The sequence below is a fragment of the Cyprinus carpio genome, chromosome B24, assembly GCF_018340385.1.
Source record: "Cyprinus carpio isolate SPL01 chromosome B24, ASM1834038v1, whole genome shotgun sequence".
In the NCBI taxonomy this organism is placed as follows: domain Eukaryota; kingdom Metazoa; phylum Chordata; class Actinopteri; order Cypriniformes; family Cyprinidae; genus Cyprinus; species Cyprinus carpio.
In genome coordinates this window covers 13877411-13899552 of record NC_056620.1, presented here as the reverse complement: position 1 = coordinate 13899552, position 22142 = coordinate 13877411, and the positions used below count along the sequence as shown (strand labels likewise).

Below are 22142 nucleotides of genomic sequence, written 5' to 3'. Positions count from 1 at the left end.
GTATCCAATCAGATCACGAAACCGTGCTCGAAGGGGCGTTATCGTTGAGGAGGACGTCGGAAAACACACACAACGCAGGAGAAGTGAATGTTTGTTGTTAGTGACGTTTTGTGGACTTTGTAACATCTTAAAATAAACTGTAAAAATTAAATCGTAAAAAACAAATCTCAAAATATTATTTTAAGGAAATTACAAATTTCTATTAAAACGTTTATATTAAAACAATGAATACACTGAAAAATAATGCAAATAGTAATTTTTATTTAGAGGTTTAAAAGTCATACAATATAGAGCTCCAGAAAAAGATAAAATTTTCCAAAGAAAGGAGGAACAAAAACATGCTTTTACTACAATGGAGAGGGCATGTCTCCTCTGGCATGCACTGAGTCGGGGCTTTTCCTGGGATCTGGTTCTGTATGTCCTATAAAATAACTCTAGAACTAACCTGTAACGCTCCCACATTGTGTATGAGAAATAGGTGGTGGTCAGTGAACATCACTGAAATGTAACTGTTGTATTGTGGGAGGATTTATTTCTGCTGCGGTAACAAGTGAGAAGCTAGGATTCAAATGTAGAAACACTCAGGCAGGTAACGGGGAGGGGGAAAATGAAACATTCAAAAAAAGTGAAAAAAAAGTGAAAAAAATTCACATCAAAAACACTACAAAACTCTAACTTCAGTCCCGGTGGGCTAAAAAATTATTAGAGAACCACATTCACTGTAAACAATGCAACCGTCAAGGCCCATAAAAAAGCCATTCCTGTTTGTTATATGAAGCCTTACCATCTCACCAGCAGCATTACAGCAAACCCTAGAAAAAGCCCAGACTCAATCCACAAATAAAACACAAAAAAAAAAAAAAAAAAAAAAAGATGGGGATTTTAAATAATGGGCTGAAAAACAAAACATTCACAAACAAGTGGAGTTTACTCCCCTTAACCTCCCCCTTACTAAAACAGCTGTACCACTCTCTTGTTCGAGGGGGCTCTTCGCTCCATTTCCTCACCGGTTTAGCCTCAACTCAGACTGAGGCGGCTGACATCACAAGGAGACATTGCATCACATGCAACCCTCCAACATTGCATATTGCCTGTATGGTGAAGCAGGAGGCCTCAGCCACCAGTAGATTCCCTTGCCGTGTGTCCGAGGGCTCAGGTGGCGGGATGATGGACTTCTGCGGATCCCACATGCCCCTAAGACAATTCAAACAATCACTCCAAGGTTGCCAGCTGGGGTGCATCGAGTCATATTTGAAAAGACTTTACTTCTTTAGTTCTATTGTTTTGTCGGAGCAAAGCTATGTCCCCTTACCTTAAATCTAAAACAAATGTGAACTGTATGCTTTGAAAACATAACCTTCAACGTGTCAGATCAATAAGTCAGCAGCTTTTTGGAGCACTTATGAATTCTGCTTGAAAACCTCCATGTAATTTCAACTCTCTAAATGATGAAACGAAAAAGAAAAAATAAAAACAATTGAGGGGGGACTAAAGTTTTTGCACAATAAATGCAGCAAATACGTCATTGAATTTTCTGTCTAAAATGTCCTCTGAAGAAAGTGGTGAGTGTGTCAACCCTGGGGCATCTGTTACAGTTCCATTTGGGGGAAAAGACCAATCTGGTGTCACGCTTCGACCCCTAGTCGGCTTTCTGCAGCTCTCCCGCTGGGGGCTCACATGGGCTACGCAGGCTTTTCTGAAGAACGTGGGCATCTGCTGGCTCTATCCTCTTGTAATAGTTCTTTTTTGTCTCGATGATCTCAAAGCCAAATTTCTGGTAGAAGTCAATTGCAGACTCATTGCTGATCTGCACGTGACTGCGGAGACACAAAAGAGAAAGCGAAAGCATGTTACTTTAGCATAAAAAAGACTCCTTAGTAATTATTCATTGATTAATTTTCCAGCAGAGACTTGCAATTATGTGGTCACTTGAGTTTCAACACGAAACATTATGTGAATGAGACACAGATGGAGGTTTCACAACAAATAAAGCACAAGACTGTCTTCAGACTCACAGGTAAATGTTGTCAAAAGTGCCATCCTTCTCACAAATGTTCAACACATGGTTCAGCATTTTTGTTCCTTCAAACAAACATGGCAAGATAAATATCAGTAACGGGAAAAAGTGCAAATATCAAAATTCAAACATCACTGCTCTAGTGGATTATACAAATCTTCATGTCAGGCATCACTCAAAGACAATAATCTGATTATGCAATCATGCATTCAATCCGAAGGAATCTGACCCCTTTCTGCCCTTTGAAAAAAACAAGGACGCACAAGTGCATAAAACACCCACAGAAGTGATCTCACCTATGCCAAGTCTGCGGTAAGGTGCTAGGCAACCCAGGGTCATGATGTAGAGTCGCTTCTGGTTCTGAGAGTGATCCACTCTACAGCACACGGCACCAACTGCGATGTCGTTGAAATACGCTGTAAAAGGTTCAAACAGTTAGCAGGAATCTATTTATACTACTGTTCAAAAGTTTGGGTAAGCGAGTTTTTTTTTATTTTATTTTTTAAGAAAATAATACTTTTAGTCAACAGGGATGCATTAAATTGATCAAAACTGATAGTAAAGATATTTATAATGTTACAAAAAAAAAATCTAGTTTGTATGAATGCTATTCTTTAGAACTTTCCGGCGTTTTTGTCAAGAACGTTTAACATTCATAATAATATAAATGTTTCTGGAGCACCAAATTACCATCTTATAATAATATCTGAAGGATCATGTGATACTGAAGGCTGGAGTAATGGCTGCTGAAAATTCAGAGGAATTAATTACATTTTAAAAAATATATTAAAATAGAAAACAATTTTACTAATAATTTACTCTGTTTGTTTAAATAAACACAGCTTTTCAAAATCATTAAAAAAAAAAAAAATCTTACCAACCAAAACTTTTGAACAACATTTAACATATGACCAATATCAAAACTATTAACAGGAAGTCAAAGGTATTTTTGTTTCTAACCTAGTTTGGCGAGCTCTCCTACTTCAAGGACATCTTTGTAGAACTTGTCGTTGTAGCTGACAGGGAAGATCACTTGGTTCAGACGCTTCAACTGTTTAATGTTGTGGGGTGTAACGTCCCCCAACTCGATCCGGCTACTAGAACAAAAGCAGAATGGTCAACTAGCTGTGCACAGACGCTACACATCAGTAGAACATAGTCTCAAATATAAAATAACACTAATACAGCTTTACTAGCAGGGATCCACAATATATTGGTACCATACCAGTTATCAGTCAATTGATAATAGGTATATAGCAGATGTATGCATGTTTATCATTTTACCTATTTTAACATTTAATTACCTTTTGCATCATGCAGTTTTCATACGATCACTATCAAAATGTAATGCCTAAATTACATTTAAAGTAACTGATTTTTTTAATCTAAAGAAAACAGAATAGAATATTAATATCAGCCAAAATATTTTTTTGGCTTATTTTTCCTTTTTTATGTAGGCTATCAGTGCATCTCTATTTACTTTTTTTTTTCTAGTTGGTGACATCCAAATGGTGCACTCACAAAAAAATACCTTTGGTCAACTTGACAGTAAACTAGCAGTGTGTAAAGTCTGTATTTATAGGAGGTCAGCATGCTGAAGCCCAACACAACAGCTGCTGGTCATGCGCTCACCGCTGCCACTTAAACCAGTACGAGGTGACAGGAGAAAAACATGGACGCTAAATATGTTTTACAGAAGAATGATCATTAATATCACACAACAAAACCTTGTGATTCTTGATCATCAACTTAAAATGCAATTTTTTAAACGACACGCTTGAGTGGAGAAAAAGTCTCCCATTTTTTGGATAAAAAAAAATCTGACATTTCATATAAATACTATCAAACAGCCTTCTAGACAAACTCAAACTGTTAAAGCAGTGGACCTCCAACCTTGCTCCTGGGGCCCCCTGAAAATACACATTTTAGAGAGTTCTCTAATCAAACACACCTGATTCACATCAGAGACCTGTAATGGGTGTGTCAGATAAATGTGTACTGCTGGAGGCCCTCCAAGAACAGGGTTGGGTACCACTGTGGTAAAGATTTGTGGCTTAAGATAAAAGGTTCTTGAAGAGAATTAAACCTCTTACCATCTTTACGAATGGTCAAAGCAAATCACTTCAGTGAGATTGCACTGGGACGCAACATATTGTATTATTTCATACACCAAACTTGAAGTAAAAACCTTAATGAAGTGTCTTAAAACCCCATGAACTGTCATTTTCAGTATGCTATGCGGCTAAGCTCACTCCATCACGTGTGTCACATCTTTCTGTTTTTACATTAAAATATTCATACACATTAAACTCAACAGGACAGCAATAATCTTTAATGGCAAACTGACGGCCTCAGGATCCACGAGAGCTCGTTTCAGAAAGATATACGCGTGGCAGGCTAACCAAGATAGCAACTTGAAGACTGACTCAACATTTTCGGATTTAGATTCGACACATGATCCAGTTTGGCACGGACTTAAGTCGTTCCACTTTTACGGTCATGTGGTTTAATATGACGCTAGATTATATGAGGCATTTTAAGGCGTTTTAGCAACACCAGCGAAAAAAAAGAGATGTCTAACGTCTAAAGGTTGCATATGGTTTGATCTGAAGCTAGATTATAATAGGCATTTATAGTGGGGATTTTTAGAAGTTATCGTTAGTATGGCTAAAATGAAAGAGTTGTGGGTAAAAGAGAGAATAGAGACGGGAAAACTTTACTGGAGATGAAAAGGCCCTTCGTAGTTGTTTACTCACCCTTTCATGTTGAAGAAAACACGTTTGTTGTGAGGGATACAGAGGCAGTTGGCGGTATTTGGCAGTCTAAAGGGGAATTTGGGCAGAGTTTGGGATGTGATCCCCTCCACATGTATGTTGCTAGCACACTAGCTAAGCAGTCCGCATTTGCCTCTGTGCTGTGGCCGAAAGTTGCCAGGTATTTCTGATTAAATCACCGCAATCAACTTAAGTCAGATTGAGAACCTAAGTAAAGGATTTTATAGCTGTTTTGAAATATAATCATTTACTATAATAGTTACTGTAATTTGTATAGATGTGCGCATGTATTAAATTCTTGGAAATGCTCTTACGATCCCAGGTAAGTAATTGGTCGATGGTTAATGAGACAGAGGATTTGGCAACGCAATTTCTAGGAGGCTGCTTCTGTCAACCTTCACCACTGACAATAAGCAACAGGAAACAGAAAAACGGGAAATTACGTTAAAGCAATTTTATGCCATGAAAATACAAGTCCCGTCCTTTTAAATTAATCGAAATAAAACAATGTGAATGCTTCTAAAATGAAAAAGAAAAAAAATAGATTTCCAAACGTCTCTTCCTGTACACGATGTAATAAAATACATGAATATGTCCTATAAAATGAATAAAAATTAAATTAAGGGAAATATTTAGAGTTTTAGAGTCAAATAATAACGCAAGATCTTTTTTAAGTGTGTTCAATTTTACGCAGTATAAATAAAAGCTTAAGTTTCAGCCTTTGAATGATTTGATTGAATGAAAAAACTTCTGTATATTGTTTAAATGTTTTTTATTCAGGGGACAAATACTTATATAGCCTATTTATCTTTCTAAAAAAAATCTGAGGAGCACCAATGGGATCATTTGCAATGTAGGCAAAAATCATGATGCTTTAAACATTATTTATGTTAGTTCTGCTCTGCCTACAGAGTACAGATACATCTAAGGGGTCAACGTTTGGTTAGTATAGCCCTGTTATGCCATAACTACACATGGCTGCAAAAAGCAAAATGTATATATATATATATATATATATATATATATATATATATATATATATATATATATATATATAATCAGCATTTTATAAATGTATATATTTATATATATATATATATATATAAACTTTTTGTAATGTTTGACAGTTAGGTAACTAAGCACTACACATTCTTATTGCAACTCTGAACTTTAAATGTGACAAATAAATCTAACACAGCTCTAAGCCATCCACAGCTCTAAGCCATCCACATTCTACTGTACAGTAACGAATTTACATATCAATTTACTTCAGCCTGAGGCTTATTAATTTCACTTTTGGTGGGAAAGGGTTTTTACATTTGCCAAAAATAGACCTTTTTTATATTAAAATCAAACAAGGAAGCCCAGCCCAGATTTAAAAACGTAATGCATTATTTTCCATAAAAAGTAACTAAGTAACATAATTAGTTATTTTTTAGGGAGTAATGCAATATTGTAATGCATTACTTTTAAAAGTATCTTTCCTCAACACTGCCCCCAAACCTGTACATTTTAATAAATCATGTTTACCTTATATGCAAAAAAACATTATTGCCTTATTTAAAAAAAAACTGCATTGACATGTCATAAGGAATCATAAACATATCATAAGGAATTGAATAATGAATGTAAAATAATATTGTCTGACTATGTACAAACTGGCAGCAGAATTGCGTGTCCCTGAGCCACCACCGGCAAAGATGGTGGATTTCAAATCATGTTATACCAACTGAGCAACCAATGAGATGAGCGTCAATGTTAATGCAGATCTCTCTCCAGGTATTGTGGACGTCCCTGGATATTGCATGATATTCCACACTGGTATCACTGAACAAAACATTTTCTTCTTATTTTCAGTTGTTCAAATTTTTTCCGTAGGTCTTTTGTTTCCTCACTTTTTAGTTTAAGTAAGCTTTCAAACACTCTTTCCAGGACTTCATAATCTTCTCGACTGTGTTTGAGTTTCTCAGTAAGCTCTTGAATGTGCCGATCTTTATTCGCTCTGAACTCATTCAATTCCTCTGCTTGTTTTCTGGCTTCATCTTCATGTTCCTTCTTTATATCTTTAATTTTCTGTTCATATTCCTTTTTCATTTGATTACGTCCTTTTTCTTCTTTTTCTTTTCTATCTTTCTCCTCTTTCTCTCTTCTGCAGATCTCCACCTCTTGCTCTCGTTTAAGATCTTTGATCATTTCCCACCATCTTTTTCTCTCCTCTTCTCTTCTCTCTTCATCCTCTCGCTTACTTCTCTCCCAGTCTTCTTTTCTCTCTCGTGCCACCTGCTCATAATGTTTGTGCAATTCATTTTTCTTTTCAAGTTCTCTCTCTTTTTGCTCTCTCACTCTTCTCTCTGTATCTCTCCATTGTTTTCTTTGCTGTTTCTTCTTTTCTTTTTTTTTTTCTTTTTTTCTTCTTCTTCTCTCTCTCTTTTTTTCTTCTTTTTCTATTTTTTTTTGTTTCTATTGTTTTTCTCTTAATTCTTTTCTCTTTCTTTCCTCTTCCTCTCGTTCTCTCATCTGTTTTTTCGTTTCCTCTTCCCATTCTCGTTGCTGTTGTTTAAGGTTCTCTTGTTTGTTGTTTTTGTATTTTTTATTTTTTTTGTTGTTGAATTTTCTTTTCTGTCTCTCTTCCTCTTCCTCCCAAATTCTCCTTTGTTCCTCCAAACGTTTCCTTTTAGTTTTGTTTTTCTTTTTTTGTTTTTTTATTATTTGTTGAATTGCTTTTTTTTGTTTTTATTTTTTTTTTTTTTTTTTTTGTTTTTATTTTTTTTCTTTTTATCCTGCTCTTCTTTTTCCCTTTGCTGTTTTTCATACATCAGTCTCTGATTTTCCATCTCTTTCTGCATCTCTTCAATTTTTTGGTGATACTCAGCTTTTTGTTGTTTTTCTTCATCTGATCGTCTCTTGTCCTCCTCCTCTCGTCTCTTCTGTTCTGCCTTTTCTTTCTCTTCAAACTCTTTTCTGAGAGTCTCCTCTTTTTCTCTGAACTGATTCACCATTTTTATCTTTTCCTCATCTGATTTTCTTTTCTCTTTGTCTAGTCTCTCCATCATGGTTTCCATTTCCATGTCGTATTTTGTCTGGATTTCACTTTCTTTTTCTTTCAGTATTTCCTCCATTCTCTTTTTAATGGACATCTCTGCTTCCTCAAACATATCATTTGTGAAATATTGCCCCTTATTAGATTTGTTCACCTCTTCTATCATGTTTAAAAGCCAAGTAACTTGTGCGTTATCTTTTTTGTCTCTGTTATTAAAAACTAAAAACCTGTTTCCACAGTCCCTGATCAATTTCTTGAGATCAGCATTTTTACTTTTCTCAACATACTGTTCTATTGTTTCATTTTTCAGTTCATCTCCTCTAGTGAACAGAACAATGCTGAACTGTGCAGCACTTGGACCAAAAATCCTTTTTATCAAATCCACAGTGTTCTTCTCTTCATTGGTAAATCTCCCCACACTCAAGACAATAATAAAGACATGTGGTCCAGGTGCTGACAGTGAAACACATTTCACAATTTCTTACAGCACATTTTCATTTGACAGTGTGGTGTCAAAGAGACCTGGAGTATCAACAACAGCTACTGATCTACCCTGAACCTTTTGAAATTCCTTTAATTCATTTAGTGGTGACAGTATTTGAAGTGTCTTAAGTGTGTTAAGTATTATATTCTTATGTTGTTGTTTTGGTGTTTCCTGTTTCACTTTTTCCATTTCCAGTCTTTCCAATCAGGACAATTCTTAAAAAGCCTGAATCTGATGGTGCATCTTCACCTGAAATGAGAAATTATAGACTTTTAACAATTTACAAAATGTTTGCGTCAAGTGCTACACAAATAAATAAATAAATAATGGACTACAGCTCAACATTAAAGCATGTCTACTTGTTTGTTATTGAACTAAATTCTATGAAATAACTTTTCTACTTGGACAAGTGTATGTCTAGTGTAATGAACATTTTATTATGGAAAATCTTAAAGAAAAACTGTGATAAACTTCACTTTGTGACAAATTTCAAATGAGATAAAAAAAGATAGCTAAGTTTTTTGAGTACCAGATATGTTCATACTTTTTTCTTCACTCACCCTCTTGTTGAACCTTCTGCTCTAACTCTTTGATTTTGATCTCCATTTCACTCAGTTTTTCCTCTAGCTCAAATCTCACTCTGAGCTCTTGAGCCTTCATATACATCTGAAGTGAGTAGGGTTCTGTTTTAATGCTCTCTATACATTCCAAAAGGTCAGAGATCTGATCAAAGTTTCTATGGTTCTTCAATCCCATTACATTGTAATGACCTCCATACAGACTAACAACTTTTTGAGATTCTGTGGTTATCACAAAATTTCTCACACTTTGGTCAACAGTGAGATCTGTAGTGAAGAGCACCATGAAGTGCTCTTTGTAGTAAAATATCTTCTGGATCTTCTCCAGTTCTATTTTGTCTTCTTCAGTAAGTGGACCAACAGGAATAATGAGGAGGAAAATATGAACTCCAGTATCACAGAGAGACACACAGCGGAGAGTCTGGCACATCACTTCCTCTTCTGAGAGCTCAGTGAGAGGTGGAAGCTCCACCACAGTGATAAGATGTTCATGTACCTTCACCTCTGTCTTTACACAAACTAAACTAGACTCTCTCTGATGTGTGGATGAAGTTTTCCCTTGTAACATATTGGACACGGAGGCCTTGAGCTTTGTATTTCTTCCACACAGCACCAAGTTTAATTTTCCTTTTTCAGGAGCAGAAGCTGAAATTGAAAAAAAATTTAAAAAACAGTTGACTTTGGTCCTTAGATTAACAGTTTCATTAAACAACGTCAATAAAAAAAAATACTGCAAAATATAATTAGTAGATTACACTAAATTCTAATTATTTGAAATCAACTGATGGTTAAATTTAAAGTTTACTGATTTACTGTTAGGATGAATGCGCTCTGGGCTGTTCTTTCTTTTAGCAACTATAAAAAAGAAGAACACACCTGAATCAGCTAATCAAGGTTTTTTTTCAGTCTTATTAGAAACATTCAGGCAGGTTTGTTGGAGCAGGTTGGAGCTAAACTTTATGAATACTTTAAGAGTATTAAAAGAAATCTTTCTTTATTCTTTTTTTATATTTATTTTTATTCTATATTTTTTAATGAATACATTTCTAATCAATTTCTTATTTTTAAGTGACAGTCTTCCATATACACCCATAAATTGCATGAGAACTTCCAACCACACCCACATGAATGGCATTAAATAATTGCACTGTAGTGTTAAAATGCAAGTTATAGAGCCAAAAACCTCTGAGGTTTTTAAAATCTTTTTTTTTTTTCATTAAATTTAAAATCTTTTTAGTTAAATGAATCCATTGTATATAGGTAAACAAGAGACAGAAAAACTGTAGAAAACCTCCACCATCATTTCCCTTTTTATTACCTTCTTCTTCTCTGACCACTGATGCACTGATTCCTTCTTCTGCATCGTCAAATACCTCACATTTTTGTTATTCATCGTCAAATACCTCTATTTTATCTAATTTTTGATTTTTTTCATTGTTACTTTCTGGTTTTTTTTTGTTGTAATGGTGATGTCGTTTTTTTTTGTCCTTTATTAACTGAAGCATAGCATTATTCTTTAGCACAGAAGCCAGCGAGGAGGTCAGTGTCTCTTTATCAGTAGTTAACACTATTGCGTGTTTAATTGCCTTGTCACTGAACTGTTTCAGTACATAATTTACTCTTCGCATGTCATGCTCACTAAAGTCATTATGCTGTAGTACGAGTATGATCGCATGAGGTCCTGGATCAGAAAGATACACACACTCTTTCACTCTCTTAGCAATCTGATTGTGGTAGAGGTCTGGCTGTAGAAGATTAGGATCATTGATGATGGTGATGGGTCTGTCCACCGGTTGTCCTCTAACTCTCTCTGTGCGCTGCTCTACATCTGCTGAAGGTGCTTCACTCTTGTATATTCCCAGGATCCTGTTTCTAACTCTGTTGTTTGCCAGTGCATCTTTCCCCAGCAAGACAATCCTCAGCTCACTCACTTTAGCACAGAACAAACACACACACACACACACACACACACATACATCATGCAATGCACAATCACTGTAGCAATCATCATTGAAAAATCTCAATCAATTATGCAGCATCAGACAGCAATGATGTCAAAATTAACATTTAAAAAAACACATGAGAAAAGACTTTGCATTCTACATATAATAATAAACTTACAAACAGATTTCACATAAGACTAATTAAATAATAATAATGTGAAAATATCAAGTACCAAATACCAAACATAAGTGTAATAATAAATTATTTAACTGAATTACTTTGACTTACTGTTTGGATGTTCAGCCTTTAGACTTTGCCGCCTATGAAGCCTTAATGTAAAACACACAGAGAAACACATTTTTGTTATAACTGCATGTGTACGTGTTACAACTGTATAGATTGAGCAAAAATCATCATAACTGACTTTAAATTGAATTTGTGGTACTTAACAGACTATTTAAAACTGAAAGGTGATAGTTACCAGGAAACATAGTTGAAATGATAGCTTTCAGATTGTGATTGTTTCCTTGTTGTTGCTATTTTTGAGACTTACAAACACCCACTTTGACCAGCGACTCTCTGTTTCTCACATAATTTTGTTTCAAGTCTAGACAAAACCAATCACAGCACAAAATAAGCACACAATAAAACAAGCGCACTACTTAAGTAAAACTCTAATTTTTGCAAATTATATTTAACAGATTTATTGCAATTTTTACCCATTGTGGACATCATTTCATCCTCGTTGCCTTTAAGTCTTCAAATTGAAAGAGATAGTTTTACAACATTATAAACACACCTGTAGGAGCATGAATGCATAAATCAAACCTGTTTGAGCTTCCCTAATACTTGTGGGTTTTGAATCTGACACACCTATTTCTTGTCTTGGAGTCTCTACAAATATGCTGAAGAGTCAGGTGTGTTTGATTAGACAGACATACAAAATGTGCACTTTTGAGGACCACTGTCATAAACGAACATTAGTTGGGTCATTCCTGGGATTCTGTAATATTTCAGTCCCCCAGAGTTTCTGAAGTGGTCGTTCACCAAAATGAATTGTTAGAAGCTTTTCACAAAACTTTAGGATGCCCATTATAATGAATAAAAATAATTATTGCATTTTAATATTTTTTTTAGCATAAAATAATGTCTTATATCTATCTTAAACCAAACATATTGACATGTCCCTGAGGCCCTTCACTGAGTTTGTACTTAGAAGATTATTAACAAAATGTGCATAGTGTCTGTGTTGTTTTGGCAACAATGTAATCATTTATTTGTGCTCCTTTCTTGAAATAAAAAACAGACTTTAAAGTTATGTCCCTCAGTCTGAACTCAACCCCGTCACACTAACCATTCTAAACCCATAATAATTTAGACTCCACTCAATGTGACATCATTTAGGCTACTAGAAATGACATCATTCAGGTCTCTTTAATAGTGGTGCAGAAAATGGTTAGTAGTATAATACTTTGTATTCATATTTTGTAGTCAGGAAGGGTACTGTCGAGCTTAACAACTCAACCCCGTCACATAAAATTAAGATGGAAAATTATTACTTTTTCAACATTTTATTTTAATCCATAAGTAGGTCTATATACAATCTACTTATTTTATTGCTGCCACAAATGGTCTACTCTCCTACACTACATGAGGAGTAGTGGCCCTTTTGAGTGAAAAACCACAACCCCATCAAACTCAGCCCCATCACAAATATATGTATTTCTCATTGTTACGTGGTTGTAAACTTGTGACAGTTATTTGCTTAATTTATTAATAATTCTAATGAAAAAAGAAAATAAAATAGTCATGTTTCAGTAAATATGTATATACTCAAAAATCATGACAACTCATATTTTTGTTTTAAATAGAATTTTTAATGTCTTAAACCTTGACAAGCATTATACATAAGAAATTGCACCCACATTTGCACCAGAAAGACAATGTTGGCCATACAGATATGTTGACCCAGAAACAAGGGGATAATATGACAGAGAAACAAAACTAAAAATTTAAATTTAAGGCAATGTATCCATTCGAATGTGTTACAGTCTTCAACCCCGTCACACCTTGTTACATTATTTTTTTTAGTTAAATATAGGGAAAACATTTAAGAACAACACTATTTCTTGCTGATTACCATTTGAAATGTTAAGGGCTAAAACAATAAAATTGTGGTTTTATTTAAAATTTTAAATAAAAAATGTTGTTGTTTTTTTTTTTACAAAAATGAAGAGACCTTAGACACACAATTTTTTTTTATTTTTAGCTTCAGTCCTATAAAAATGTGAAAATTATGATAAATGTTTTGTTATTATTAAATTGAGGGACACATGAGCAGTAGGTACTGTACCTGTTTGTTTTATAACAATTACTGTGTTAAATCATTTTTAAACCTTTTGAAAATAATAAGGTCTTTAATGCTCGAGGTGAGAAAATATGATTTTTTTTGGAGGTTTGATATGTGCCTAATGTTGTGGGGTATTTAGAATTTGAATCACATGTAGTTGAAAAAAATGTATATTCGAAGTTGAAATGTTACCGAATCCCAGGAATGACCAATTAAAGGGATACTCCATCCAAAAATGAAAATTTTGTCATTAATCACTTACCCCCATGTCGTTCCAAACCCGTAAAAGCTCCGTTCGTCTTCGGAACACAATTTAAGATATTTTGGATGAAAACCAGGAGGCCTGTGACTGTCCCATAGACTGCAAGTAATTAAAAGTGTCAAGGTCCATAAAAGGTATGAAAGTCATAGTCAGAATACTCCATCTGCCATCAGACATGCAATCTGGGTTATATGAAGCGACGGGAACACTTTCTGTAAATGAAGAAAACAAAAATAATGACTTTATTCAACAATTCCTTTGTCAACAGTCTCCTCTGTGTCTCTCCATATTCATCCAAAAGATCTTAAATTGTGTTCCGAAGACGAACAGAGCTTTTACGGGTTTGGAACGACATGGGGGTAAGTGATTAATGACAAAATGTTAATTTTGGGGTGGAGTATCCCTTTAACTTTATAATCAGTTCATAAGGTGGAGATTTTGACAAATTCTCAGACTTTAGAAACGAAAATATTTAAGTGTGAAGAAGAAAGATTTTGGTTTGTTTGGTGGATCGGTGTCTACCATACCATGATTATTTATAATTACTATCTCGGTGTAGCCCGGCAGGAGCTAGACTAGAGAACAATGTACCTACCAGTCAACGGTAAAGCACAGAAGTAACACTATTTTATTTTAACACAGTAGGGAGCGATAGAGAGTTTTCTGCACACGCTGTTCACTCTGCAGAGGGAGGACGTGCTGTGACGACGACTGAATGAAGTCAGCTGACTTTTCTTGTTCTTCACGTCTCATCTGACCAAAGCATCTGGACACAGGACTGTCTCATTATCTGAGGTATTTACATATTTTTTAAACGATCGTCATATAGTTTTTTATCACGCTAAGACCACTGTATTGCAGAAGTGTATTTGTTAGGTTAATCAAACAGAAAATATGATTATATGATTTTGTCAGATTCTCTTTGTAATTTTTCTTCTTTAATAATCATATAACAGTTAATTTACTGATGTACATTGTGTGTTGTGTCGCTGAATCATTTCTCGCTTCCCTTCTGCATGCAGCTCATTGCAGTCATGTTTATTTTCCCTGCAGCACTGAGAATAATAACCCACTTGGATGCTAAACGGATTGCTGGAGAATTTAAGTAACGTTATATTATCTACATAATAACTTCATGAGATGGATCACATTACTTGCTTTAATTAATGGGAGACAAAAAATACCTTTGATTTTTATCAAAGGTCAAATTCTATCAGCAGCATCTCTTCGCAGCTCGATATCCAGTGCACACAACAGCTACAAGCATTAAATGATCTTTGAGTACATCTGGAGAATATATATTTAATATCCTTTATTTAATCCTCTCATCTTTGTCTCTGTAGAGACGATTGTATTTGGGATACACACTGTGATATTTGAAGCCCAAATGGGCTATCCGTAAGCTTACTAGGTTTTGACACATAGCTGCTTCCTGCTGTTTTCCAATTAACAACAGCATACTAGGTTTGCAGACCACATGTCTGTACAGTGATGTTCTGTACTGACAGAACTCAGTTTTTCTCCTGTGGTCAAAAGTCTGATTTGAACATGTTTCATACCAATCGTCCCCAGTAATCCCAGATGTCACAGGAGCATCATGTGATTACAAATTCATAAAACCTGCAAGTTAGTCTGCTTCCTCTTGAGGTTCTTGAGGAATAACAAGAAATATGGCTATTTTTATGAATAAAGGTGTCATGCATTGTTTTTACAGAACATTTGGGGTGTTTAGTTGACCGGTTCTCAACTAAAATGATTTTTTCTGTCATAAATTGCCATTACAAAACAGTTTTTCCAGATTTGCTCAACTGTCTTTTTTCCAACTTCCTCACATAGTTTCTGTTTTACAGTCAGTGTCATGTGCCCTTGGTCATGTGACTGAGTTCCATGTTTGTCCTACAGTACATATAAATGTTGTATAAATATACATGGGCTTTTTACACAATACGCAACCTCCTGTCCTGGAAATTGCTATTGTTACTGCTGCAAATCATTCTGACATGAACATATAAAAGGAAACATGATAACTGAACAGTAGTACATTAAACACATTTATTCATTTTTAAACATATTTAATCTATATTAATATATAAATGAATCACAATAATAAGCAGCTTGTGAAAGTGAGCAGAATGTTCAGAAGTGTAGAAATAAGTGTAGAAAGTAAGGTTGTTGTTTCTTTTTGATTTATTTTGTATCAGACACATTTAAAATGGACTTCTCCAAGCTTCCCAAGATCCGAGATGAGGAGCGGGAGGGACAATTCGGATATGTGCATGGCGTATCTGGACCTGGTTAGTAGGAATTGAGATGTCATAGTTTTTATTTTATTATTTTATTTTATTATTTTGAATTATGTTGTCACCAGAGCTTTAGATTTTTTATTTTATGTTTTGATTTTATGTTTTTGTTTTATCATAATGCCACCAGAGATTTTGATATTTTATTTTATATATATATATATATATATATATATATATATATATATATATATATATATATAATTAAACAGTTAAATTTTAACAATAGCTAAGTAAATATAAAATAAAAAAAGAACTACTATATATATATATATATATATATATATATATATATATATATATATATATATATATATATATATATATTATATATAATTTATTTATTTATTAATTTATTTTTATTTAGCTGTTGTTAAACTTTAAATGTTCAAAAGTAATTTTTGATAATCACATTACTGACTCACTGATTGTGTTATAGTGGTGACGGCCTCCAGTATGGCAGGAGCTGCCATGTATGAGCTGGTGCGAGTGGGCCACAGTGAGCTTGTGGGAGAGATCATTAGACTGGAGGGTGACATGGCCACCATTCAGGTCTATGAAGAGACATGTATCCTATTCTTACCGTAGTACAGGACATACTTTCTGTGGTTTATGCTGTACACAATGTGTAGAATCTGTTAAATAGTATTGTAGTTTTCCTGAGCTTTCATCAGCTGGTGTGTCGGTTGGTGACCCTGTCCTGCGCACAGGGAAGCCCCTCTCTGTGGAGTTAGGACCAGGAATCATGGGCTCCATCTTTGATGGTATTCAGCGTCCCCTCAAAGACATCAATGACCTCACCCAAAGTATCTACATTCCTAGAGGAGTCAACATTGGTGCCCTTAACCGTGATCTGAAATGGGAGTTCTCTCCATCCAAGAGCGTGCGAGTAAGTGAAAGATTAGTCTTAAGTTAAGATACTAAATTATTGGTGTTTGACAAGTTTAGTTTTTGTTATGATAGTTGTGATGTTTTTTTGTTTGTTTGTTTGTTAGTTTTTTTGGTTATGATTTAACATCCTTTCAGGTTCCAAGAAGGCTAATCTCTTAGTAGCTTTAAGGGGTCATATCACGAGTAAATAAATTTTTTTGCAATTTAAAAAGATCATTGTACTATAACATCTTAGCAACAATACAGTCTGTGCTGTTTCTGGCTGTGTGTAGCACCTACAGCTCTGCATATATCCCAGATATATAACCTCTTTTAAAGAAACTCCAATGGTGTCAGGTGATTAATCAGATGATTGAATGATTTTAAGCTGTTGTTCCTGTGTCCAGGTTGGCAGTCACGTCACTGGAGGTGATATCTATGGTATGGTGTTTGAAAACTCTCTTATTAAACACAAAATAATGTTACCACCAAGAAGCAGAGGAACTGTCACATATGTAGCACCACCTGGAAACTATGATGTCTCGGTGAGGCTAATAAAACATAATTTTTTTTCAAAAACAGTAAAATGATAATAAGGGTGATACAGAAGTCAATGTGAATGTGTGTTTGTCAGGATGTGGTGTTGGAGTTGGAGTTTGAGGGGGTAAAAGAGAAGTACACCATGGTGCAAGTGTGGCCTGTGCGTCAGGTTCGGCCAGTCACCGAGAAACTTCCTGCAAATCACCCTCTGCTGACTGGCCAGCGGGTACTGGACGCCCTCTTTCCGTGAGTCACACTGTGTGAAATGATTCCATAGGAAATTTAATAATATAAATTACTAATATATATATATATATATATATATATATAAAAGTTTACAAAAAAAAAAAAAAAAGTAATTGCAAATGTAATTTTTCATAATAATAGACGGCTCAATGTTCAGATGACACATAATGGCAAATCATGCATTTTAAAAGCTTAATTTTCCTCAAAGGATTTTTTAATAATAATAGAGGATTTTCTTAAACATCAAAATAATTGGTTATAATTATAGGGAAAGAATGTAGTACAGTACAGTATTTTGAAAGTGGATATTGTAAACGATACAGATATGGGGTCATTTTAGTGTTTTGGAAAGAAGTCGCTTATACTCCTCAAGGCTGCATTTATTTAATCAAAAATAGTTTAAAAACGTAGTATTGTGAAATATTACAACCGTTTGATAAAAATACAATAGTTTTCTTTCTGAATATGTTTTAAAATGTAATTTATACCTCTGTTGGTGTAGCTAAATTTTCAGCCGCAATTACTCCGGTCTTCAGTGTCACATGATCCTTCAGAAATCTTTCTGATATGCTGATCTGGTGTTTAAGAAACATTTATTACTATTGATGTTGAAGACAGCTATGCTGTTTAATATATTTGAGAAAACCTTGATACAGTAAATTTTTTCAGGATTCTTTTAAACTGAAATCATTTGTAACATTATAAATGTCCTTATTGTCACTTTTGGTCATTTTTTGTATTTTTCCTGAATAAAACTATTAATTGCTTAAAAAATCCCAAACCATTGATGTCTGGTAGTTTAACAGACTTTCACTGTTTGATTTAACAGGTGTGTGCAGGGAGGGACCACTGCCATCCCTGGTGCTTTCGGTTGTGGTAAAACTGTGATCTCTCAGTCCCTGTCCAAGTACTCCAACAGTGATGTCATCATCTACGTCGGCTGTGGAGAGCGTGGTAACGAGATGTCTGAAGTACTCCGAGATTTCCCTGAGGTGAATAGCACTGTCATTGCATGCAACAGCAAAAACACTGTAATAGATGGTAGGGGGATTGACAGTTCTCTTGCCCTTTAGCTCACCATGGAGGTGGATGGGAAAGTAGAGAGCATCATGAAGAGAACAGCCTTGGTTGCCAACACATCCAACATGCCTGTGGCTGCCAGAGAAGCTTCCATTTACACAGGTTTATTGAACATTTGATGCAAAAATAATGTGTGTGCTCTAAAACCCCAGCAGCTGTGTTGTCATCATTAATGGGTGTCTATTCTGTCCAGGAATCACGCTGTCTGAGTATTTCAGGGACATGGGCTACAATGTGAGCATGATGGCTGACTCCACCTCTCGGTGGGCAGAAGCTCTGAGGGAGATCTCCGGTCGTCTGGCTGAGATGCCTGCTGGTGTGTGTACCATGACCATCTCAGTCATTACAGCAAATATTATAAACTACAAATTATAAACGAAATTTGTGCTGGTGTGCTTGTGTTCACAGATAGCGGTTACCCTGCCTATCTTGGAGCACGTCTGGCTTCATTTTATGAGCGTGCTGGTCGAGTTAAATGTCTTGGTAACCCGGAGAGAGAGGGCAGTGTGAGCATTGTGGGAGCGTAAGTAGATCTGTTGGGCTTGTTTAAATGCTTTTTCTTCTTCAGACTCAATCATTTGCTTTGGTAAAGCTTTGATTTATTATTTATGACTGCTGTTGTTACTGCATTGTCTGCAGACTCACTGAAGGTTTTGTTTTTTTTTTTTTTTACTGCAGTGTGTCTCCCCCTGGTGGTGATTTCTCAGATCCTGTGACATCTGCTACTCTTGGTATTGTACAAGTAAGTGTAGATTTCCTTCAACAGCAGTCTTAATACACTGGCTCATAGCAAAATAACATTATTTGTTCTTCTTGCAGAAATAAACGGTTATTGTAATCCTTCCATTCTTTCTTACTCCCAGGTGTTTTGGGGTCTGGATAAAAAGCTGGCTCAGAGAAAGCACTTCCCTTCAGTGAACTGGCTCATCAGTTACAGTAAGTACACAAGAGCACTGGACGAGTACTACGACAAGCACTTCTCTGAATTTGTGCCACTGCGTACCAAAGCCAAAGAGATCCTGCAGGAAGAGGAAGACTTGGCTGAGATTGTGCAGCTTGTGGGGAAGGTGGGTTTGTGGGTTCATTCATGTTTACTGTTTTCTTTTTGTGGTATTATTACAAGAATTTTTCAGTGGTAAAACATATTTATTTTTTAAGCATCTTTGGCTGAAACGGATAAGATCACGCTGGAAGTTGCCAAATTAATCAAAGATGATTTCCTGCAGCAAAATGGATACACACCTTATGACAGGTATTAAACTGATTGAAACTGAGGATCATTCAACTGCTTTGTCAAATGACATGTGACTGTATGGATCTAAAATTTCTCATTTTCAGGTTTTGTCCGTTCTATAAGACAGTGGGTATCTTGTCCAACATGATTGCGTTCTATGATATGGCACGTCATGCCGTAGAGACCACAGCACAGACCGACAATAAGATCACCTGGGCCATGATCCGGGAACACATGGGAGAAATTCTCTACAGGATCAGTTCCATGAAATTCAAGGTACAGGATGTAAACAGTGTTTGTGTTTTAGTCTCCCATCATGATAAAATGAATCATGCCTTGATTATGCCATGGAACCATAGACTGTATAAAGACATGGGCGTAGTGTCCGTGACGTCACCCGTAGTTTTCTGAAGAACTTTTTCGAAGCTCAAAGTGGGCGGAGCAGGACGTCGCCATCTTGGCAGTGCGTCACTCCCGGATAATCGAAAATGGGCAAAAAGGCGGGAGCTGGTTGCTGAAGCCACACCCACCTAGCTCGACGGCAGTGTCAGCAGTGCAATCCACCTGTCACTCAAGTGGCCACGCCCTTAATTATGCAAAACTTTAAGACTTAATATAATTTAAACAGATGAGTTATAAAAAAAAAATCACCCCCCTCAAAGTTGTCATGAAGGGCAAAATTAGCTATATAGACCAAAATCATCTTTTGAACCAGGTTGTAAACATCTTTTTTTCTGCTGTAAATTTGTGCATTTTAACATGGGGAGTCTATGGGATTGACTCCCTTTCGCAGTTGGTTGACTTTTGCAGCCAGAATTTACTTCCGTGTTGGCTTCAAGAGAGAGCAGAGGTTGCCCCTTGGTCTAAACCAGTAGACTCCAATCCACTTTAATAAAACTGAGGTTCCTAACTAGTGTCCACTGCTCTACCACTTGATTTATAATGACTTCCATTAGCTTGGTATGCCAATAGCTTGGTTCCTCTTTCATAGCCATCGTTCACAAACTAAACAGTTAAGTTTAATCACATTATATTAGTAATGTTTAACATGCTTCCATTTATAAGTATTCTGTTTGTTGACTGGGAGTATTTGAAAAGACTTACACATTTGAAAAGAAATGACACTTCATTTTTAAATTTCATTGTTCATTAAAGCTAAAAAAAAAATTTAATTGTTTCTAAAACAGAAAAACAGAAAGTTTTCATAATTATACTTTATCTTGTTTTAGTTTAGCAATTAAAAAAGTTGTCATATTTTTTAAAAAATGTCTGTAACTGTATTTCAGGACCCAGTAAAAGAGGGTGAGGAGAAGATCAAAGCTGATTACGCTCAGCTCCATGAAGACATGCAGAACTCCTTCCGAACACTGGAAGACTAAGAGTCTGTCCCTAGCCATCATTCTCAGGGCAGGGCAGCAGAACCCCACATCCCCCCATACGCACACAACAGTCAATGTCCTTTTCCTTTGTCTTATTGCTGTCTTATACATTCCACTGCTTTTTGTTCATCTTGTGGTGTTATAGATGCTCTAGTGTTCTTGAGGTGTCTCAAAATACCTTTGTTTGTGTGTGCGCGCGTGCATTTGTGTATATGTGCAATCTGTATGATCCTCTTCAAAGCCTCTGCCTCTGCCAGTTTATATTTTACAGATCATCCTCTCTAAAGATGTTATTAAATAACTTGATGTAATTATTGTTCTATTTTTATCTGTACAGAAGACTGGAAGACATGACTTCAGAGATTCACTATGTTTACTGCTGGAATATTTACAGTTTTAATGGTTGCCAACATATTTCTTGTGTTGTTTTTGGTATGGATGTTTATTGCAGTATTGTCCTGTATATTTCTTTGAGGACACTTCCTCTTCATTGCTCACATGAGTCCTGGAAAAATATAAATAAATATTGATAAATTTACAAGTACAGTTTTTAAGTGGATGTGTTTTGAGGTTCTGCATTTTTAGACAAAATGCTTTTTAGTAGTTTGTTTTAACCAAATATATTTGGTTAACAGGATTTCAGCCTTTTTTTCCCCCATCTTTGTTTGCATAAATGTCTGATCCTTTTCAGATAAAACTTGAGCAAGCAAGATTATCATGGCTATTAATATGAAATATGTGGAAATGATTCCCCCCAAAAATGGAAAACTGATGCCCAACTTTCAAAATTTCTTCTTCTATTTCTCCAACTGAAGATATTTAAATGTCACCCTTGGCTTAGTCATCATTTTACCACCTGTTTTGAGGTATGTATACTGTGTAAACAGTGCTTTAAAAATAAATTGGGTTGTGGTGTGTTTGCAAACTTTACATCACTGTAGAGAGTAGTTCCTCAAGTATTTCTAGCTTTGCAAGTCATTGTGCAGCCAGAAACTATGCACTTCTTACCAATATCATATGATCTGGCATATAAAAGGGGATATC

The 22142-nt window shown here is 35.5% G+C and overlaps 3 protein-coding genes and 1 long non-coding RNA gene across 6 annotated transcripts; 1 reads left to right on the top strand and 3 right to left on the bottom strand.

Moving 5' to 3' along the window:
- Window positions 1-1400: 1400 nt before the first annotated feature.
- Window positions 1401-5207, bottom strand: LOC109050223 (N-alpha-acetyltransferase 50-like). Of its 3 annotated transcripts, XM_042751759.1 has the most exons (6): window positions 5106-5207; window positions 4774-4998; window positions 2978-3114; window positions 2314-2433; window positions 2016-2082; window positions 1401-1817 (listed from the first exon to the last, which is right to left on the bottom strand). In XM_042751759.1, the coding sequence occupies exons 2-6, from the start codon at window positions 4779-4781 to the stop codon at window positions 1640-1642; spliced, it is 510 nt and encodes a 169-aa protein (XP_042607693.1). In that variant the 5' UTR covers window positions 4782-4998; window positions 5106-5207; the 3' UTR covers window positions 1401-1639. The 3 variants fall into 3 exon arrangements, with proteins under 3 accessions (XP_042607693.1, XP_018923436.2, XP_042607694.1); XM_019067891.2 differs by having other exon boundaries at window positions 4774-5162; XM_042751760.1 differs by having other exon boundaries at window positions 2978-3111; window positions 4774-5150.
- A 2355-nt stretch (window positions 5208-7562) lies between these two features.
- LOC109050224 (immune-associated nucleotide-binding protein 9-like) lies at window positions 7563-10272 on the bottom strand (the record flags this gene model as incomplete). Its single annotated transcript, XM_042751908.1, is given in 4 exon segments — window positions 7563-8436; window positions 8468-8564; window positions 8876-9538; window positions 10212-10272. Coding segments are annotated over 4 exon segments (1695 nt in total), but the record flags the coding sequence as incomplete, so codon positions are not given.
- Window positions 10273-10384: 112 nt separating this feature from the next.
- On the bottom strand, window positions 10385-11679 carry LOC122134664. Its single transcript, XR_006158515.1, has 4 exons — window positions 11557-11679; window positions 11319-11444; window positions 11126-11166; window positions 10385-10823 (listed from the first exon to the last, which is right to left on the bottom strand). It is a non-coding gene; the product is annotated as an uncharacterized LOC122134664 (long non-coding RNA).
- A 2478-nt stretch (window positions 11680-14157) lies between these two features.
- On the top strand, window positions 14158-21636 carry LOC109049788 (V-type proton ATPase catalytic subunit A-like). Its single transcript, XM_042752483.1, has 16 exons — window positions 14158-14244; window positions 14503-14554; window positions 15651-15743; window positions 16189-16317; window positions 16424-16638; window positions 17027-17164; window positions 17254-17405; window positions 18235-18397; window positions 18479-18587; window positions 18679-18801; window positions 18894-19008; window positions 19164-19227; window positions 19349-19552; window positions 19643-19737; window positions 19824-19995; window positions 21006-21636. The coding sequence occupies exons 2-16, from the start codon at window positions 14527-14529 to the stop codon at window positions 21096-21098; spliced, it is 1893 nt and encodes a 630-aa protein (XP_042608417.1). The 5' UTR covers window positions 14158-14244; window positions 14503-14526; the 3' UTR covers window positions 21099-21636.
- The last annotated feature ends 506 nt before the right edge of the window (window positions 21637-22142 follow it).